Consider the following 5,334-nt stretch of genomic DNA (forward strand, 5'->3'; position numbering starts at 1 on the left):
CCGTCTGGGCATGACCGACTCACTACAGTTGTGCCAATGTGAACGTGCTCAGCTTCAGGCTGGCCTGAGCGCTGGACCCTAATCGCAGATCCATGCTCTCCTCCATGGATCTCCGAGCGGCGCAAGGTCGACCTGTCGAAAAAATACCGGATTGGCTCAATCTGTGCGCACAGTCGCTTCGCTTGCTTGTTGCGGCTACATGATGGGCATGTTGGTGGGTATCCGGCTCGCTCGGGCCGGTACCTGCATCGCACGCGCGCTAACACCATGCACGCCCTGGAGGCGTGCATGCATACAATACACGCGACTCAGGGGTACCACGCACGTACCCCTTCCCTCACTAGTTCGTTCACTCAGTCTCACTTAGCTTTGCACGCACACACACATCCTGTAGATACACCACCATCAATTACATTCGTTCCACACCATCTCTGCCTGTCGTGTGCTACCGCCAGCGCCCAAACCATCGCCAGGCGTCACAGTAACACCAACAGGGCATTCCTACCATCATCTCGTCTGCTGACCGACTCGGCCAGCGTCCGACTAGTGCACGGAGCTACCCTGCAACAACTCAGGCCGGATGCGAGTTGAAAGGCGGACGGACGATCTTTTCGTCGTAGTTGTCGATGATGAACTGTCTTCGTTCTTGCCGAGGCAAAGCTTTGTAGGCCTTTGCTTTTTCAGTGCCCATTCGCAATCGGTAGACAATCATGTTGCCATCCGTCGTTGGCTCGCTCGCGAGGTAGTTGCGTCTAGGCTCAGGACCAACGGCGTCGTCCGCGCAAAGACTGCGTTTCTGGGGGTCCATGTTGTACACTCCAACGACGCCAGTCAAGATGAAATGGCCGGAGGCGGATCGCTCGCGACGTCGGGTAAGGCTTTCGACCGCGTTGGATGGATCCAGAGGATCACCTTGGTCGTCTGTGGCACAGTTGCAGCACTCTCCCGAATTGAATCCCTCGCAGTCGGTGATCGCTTCGTTGCTGCAGTTTGTCCCGTCGTAGCAGGTGAGCGTGAATGTCTGCGCACTTGTCAAAGAGACAATCGCTGTTATCGTCAAAGCGAAAGCAAAGGGTGGCATCAAGAAACGCATGCTTTGGCGGGTCGCCTAAGGACGGGCTGCTCTCGCCGTACAGCACACACAGGCTTTACTTACGGCTTTCCAGGATCAGCCCTTTTCCGCAAGGCACGTTCCTCCCCTCGGACGATCAGTGTGGCAGAGCATGGCACGTTTGCCTCGCTCGATGCTCTGTAGCTAGCGAGACTGTCGCGATCGACATTCTGGCGCCGGCGTGAGAATCAATGATTCCACCCGACGCGAGGAAGCATGGCTGATAAAAACAGGCACATCCGTCTGACAATCTCCATGGAGCTGAGCAATTTGACCATTGGCCAAGCAAGCAACTCCAGGCTGACGACGATCGTCAGGGACAACAACAGTCTGGGAGTATCGTACACGTTAAGCGAGGTCCCTTTGCTTCCCACACTAAATTTGGTCGCCGGTACTGGCCGAGTTCAGGGTCCGCTTCTATGCATGGAATCCACGTTGCCGCCGGAGCCCTCCATTCAAAAATCGAGACGGTCTGCTACAAAGTCAAGACGGTCTACGACAAGCTTAATCCAAGACGGTCCAATGCGAGCTCAATGAGGATTCCAGAGCAGCAGGACGCTCCATTTGCATTCCAAGACGGTCCACTACGGATCAAGATGGCTGTTCCGGGGGAAGCCGCATGCCCTGCCGCACGCCCTGAGGCACGAGCGGAGGCGCGCCAAAGTGCGGATCGAAAAGTCTCGGCTCTGTGGCCCGTTGATCCGCAGGTCGAAGCGCCACTCGACAGAGTTCGCCAGGTTGCGCCGCGGTAAGGGCTCCACACGGTCGCGCGCAATGCTGCGACCCAGCGACGCTCAGGCGAGCCATTCCTGAAGCTGAGTGACAAGAAGCGTGCGGCCGGCTTTGGCGGCTCCAGTGTCCTTGAGCGGATCGAGAAGGAGGAAGTCGTGGATGATACCTCCAAGCCGAGCACTAATAAGGAACCAAGTCGTTAGCCTTTGACGAGTCAACGCCGCAAGAGGAACCAGACGATCTTGAGACTTACCTCGTGACTTGAACGCCAGCCTCGCGCAGCTTGGCAGCGTACTCTTCTCCGTGGTCGCGCAGGACGTCAGCCTCGGCAGTCAGGATGAGAGCAGGCGGCGCTTTGGCCAGCACCTCCTTGTCGGTTCGAAGCACCGAGATCTGCGCATTGTCCGCGCTGGCGCTGGCGACGCCCGCGGTGTACTGTTCAAAGAACCTGCAAAAGCATGTCCAAATAGTACGAGGTCAGGTTGCATTGTTTGAGGACAGGCAACCGGATACTGTGCAGTACTTACCACTTCATGGCGTCTCGTTGCAGGAAGAATCCCTGGGCAAATTCGTTGTAAGAGCCAGAGTCGAACGAGTAATCGCACACGGGGTAGAGGAGGGCCTGCCCACGGAGAGCTTGACCTTGGTCGCGCAGGGCAGTGATGGCCGACATGTTGCCACCAACAGAGTCGCCTGCAATGGCGATTCGAGTGGTATCGCTGAAGCACCAGAAGAGTAAAAAAGCGACTTGGTTAGGCCCCAAACGATCTTGCCAAGCGCCAGTTCAAACCACGCGAGGGCACGCTTACACATTGTACTTGTCGCCGTTCTGCTTGATGTGCTCGAGAGCTTCCCAGATCTGGTTCAGCGCGGTCGGATACTTGGCTTCGGGCGACCTGGTGTAGTTGACAGCGAACACAGCTGCATCCACCCTCTTTGCGATCTCGGCCAACAGACGGCCGAAAGCGTCCGGGCTGCCAAACACCCAACCTCCGCCGTGAACGTAATACACGACGGGCAGACGCTGCGAGGAGGTCTGGGCGGGCTTGATCAACTTGAGGTCGAAGGTGGAAAACGTGAGAACCTCGGTGGTGATGCCGTCTCGGTAAGCGACCGACTCCTTCTGCACGCCATCAAAGATCTTTCTGCCCTCGTCCGGAGAGAGCTCGAAGAGGAAGGGAGGCTTGGCAGTTGCGCTGTGGTCGGTGTGCATGCAAGGTGAGAGAGCTCGGTCAATTGCCTGAGATTCGAGCCGCATCAAGGCGCTTATGTACCTACTCGGCAAACTGTTGTGCAGCTTTTTCGAGGACCACCATGGTGTCGTATGTCGGTGCGAAAACTAAAGGGCGCAAAATTGAGGTGTGGGTCGTTTGACAGAATGGACAACAGCTTCGAATGCTCGCCTCATCCGTCAGCATATATAGGCAATGTTGCGTCGTGAACAGCATACGATCGTGCCTAAGCGCACAGACCATCCGAAGCTAGACAGCAGCTGAGCGTACAACTCAGACTTTCAAAGCCTAGACCGTACACCAATACAAGCGAGACCTTGGCGTGACCCGTGCCCTGCACGCATTTCGTGACCGCACAGAGTTGATCGATAGGTTGGAGGGCGGAGCGTCTCCACAACAATGCGGCGCACGGTGTCAGCGTCGTCAATACTTGTCGAACTGCGCGCCATCCCCATGGTCGTCTCGCTTTAGCTGCTGCTCGTCTTCGGTCAATTAAGCAGAGGCGAGGAATACGCGCCGAGATACCGAACTTTCGCAACGATATTTGGCCGAGGCGAGCAACACAAGCCGATGCGAGACACAGGCTTGAGAGCTGCTACGCCACTTCGGATGCGCTTCCCCCACATCTCCCACATTGCACCTCCGATCCGACCCGCCAAGCCTGACACCCGAGCGAGACCGACGTGCATCGATGACAACCGGAGAGACCCTCGTAGTCTAGGCTTCCTGGCTTCTCTCGTCCGCACCTCTCCTCTATCCCGAGGCACAAAGCTGGAATTGGCCGGCCAAAATGCAGCCGAGAGACATGGATGAACTTTCGAGGTTAAGGTGGGGCGGGCCAATCAGTTCTTGCTCCCCCTTGCGTGCACGGACATCCGATTCTTCTCAACGACTTCTCCAAACAGGGCTGCGCGAGTTCTTGTCAAGGGCGAGACTGGTCTTCTCGGCGCCAAGCCACCCAACGCTGGACAAACGCGCAGTCCGTCTTGGCCAGCTATGCGGATGTCACCGCCAAGCGTCAATAACGACTCAGGCATGTGCACATTAAAGCTCACTCTAACGCACGGTCGGTCGCAGACGAGCAGCACGGAGCCCATCGAGCCCCGGTGCACTTGTAGCAAGCAGCGACCGACTCCGTTAGAATCGTTAATCCCGAAAGGGACACCTCGGCTTTTGCTGTTGGCCATCCCGCTGCATGCACCGATGGCAAAGCTGGACGTGAGCAAGGCGGAGATGGATTTCAGTTTCTGCTTCTGCACTGCTCGGACGTGGTTTGATCAAGTTTGGCTGTCGTGGATAGGTCCGCTCCGGCTGGAGTGGCGCATCGATGTACGCCCCAAGTGCGTGTGAGCATGCCGCTCGCCTCAAAAACTTCAGGAGTGATCTCTCTTCAGGTGCTTGGCCTTTCCGTCGGGTTTGCTCGTGCTTGCCTCGGATGACAACGACAGTTTCTTGCTCGCTCCGCTTGGCAAGTTGAGCTTGGGTTATCCACAGACGCGCAACGTGCTTGCAATGGCTCATGATTGCAGCTGCTACGATTCCAAGCCTGACAAGTCGCACCGCTCCGCACCGCTCGCAAACTCGCAAAATCGAGGTCGTGCATAGGCCAGGTCTTGCTGAGTGTAGAAGACGCAGCACCGACCGATTTGTGATCCATGCTCGGTGTCCTCGCAGATGATCACGCACACCGTCAGCACCATCTCCTTGTGCAGCCGCCATTTACGACACCTCCTGCAGTCGGGCAGCTCCACCTACGTTCACAGCCAAATCGTGTCGCAAGGGTCGAGCCGGCAGAAAGTACATTGCGATGGAGGCGGTGTCATCTTCTTCAACATCGGCATCTCAGCACGTCAGCTGTCGTCTGTCGATGATGCCCGTAAAGATTCTCCACGCTTAGCAGCGAGCTTGCTCGGCTTTCAAAGCGTACAGACAAGGTACACAGAAGCGCGGTGCAGCGTTATGGCCCAACATCGTGCAGAGCTAGGCGCTGCAGCACCGCTCTGAAGCTCCTCGCCAGTGCCCAGGGAGAGCAATCCAGCAGGTCCATGAATTTGGTCAACATCTGACCTATCGATCCTCCCAACAGCTCCTCCATCGAGGCTCGGTCCTGCACCGCCGACATCGTTTCTGCTTCCGGTGATCCGAGAGTCGCCTCGACGCTGGTCGAAGGAGTCTGATACGACTTAGGGTTAGGGTTAGGGTTAGGGTTAGGGTTAGGGTTAGGGTTAGGGTTAGGGTTAGGGTTAGGGTTAGGGTTAG

General features: G+C 56.9%; 3 protein-coding genes across 3 annotated transcripts in view; all 3 read right to left on the minus strand.

Moving 5' to 3' along the window:
• The window catches only part of PAN0_016d5388 (short-chain dehydrogenase reductase sdr), a gene marked incomplete at both ends in the record, with an annotated part of 4,660 nt that extends 4,554 nt beyond the window's left edge, over nt 1-106 (minus strand). The window contains one exon of the mRNA XM_014799329.1: nt 24-106. Within this exon, the coding sequence (XP_014654815.1) occupies nt 24-106 (83 nt within the window). The remainder of the gene's footprint in view (nt 1-23) is intronic.
• Nucleotides 107-571: 465 nt separating this feature from the next.
• PAN0_016d5389 (uncharacterized protein) lies at nt 572-1,093 on the minus strand (the record flags this gene model as incomplete). Its single annotated transcript, XM_014799330.1, has 1 exon — nt 572-1,093. The coding sequence occupies one exon, from the start codon at nt 1,091-1,093 to the stop codon at nt 572-574; it is 522 nt and encodes a 173-aa protein (XP_014654816.1).
• Nucleotides 1,094-1,905: 812 nt separating this feature from the next.
• On the minus strand, nt 1,906-3,159 carry PAN0_016d5390 (esterase; the record flags this gene model as incomplete). Its single annotated transcript, XM_014799331.1, has 5 exons — nt 1,906-2,023; nt 2,097-2,291; nt 2,371-2,562; nt 2,653-3,039; nt 3,122-3,159. 5 exons carry the CDS (start codon nt 3,157-3,159, stop codon nt 1,906-1,908), a joined length of 930 nt encoding a protein of 309 aa, XP_014654817.1.
• Between the last annotated feature and the right edge of the window lie 2,175 nt (nt 3,160-5,334).

Source organism: Moesziomyces antarcticus, assembly GCF_000747765.1.
Source record: "Moesziomyces antarcticus DNA, scaffold: scaffold_v10016, strain JCM 10317, whole genome shotgun sequence".
Lineage (NCBI taxonomy): Eukaryota > Fungi > Basidiomycota > Ustilaginomycetes > Ustilaginales > Ustilaginaceae > Moesziomyces > Moesziomyces antarcticus.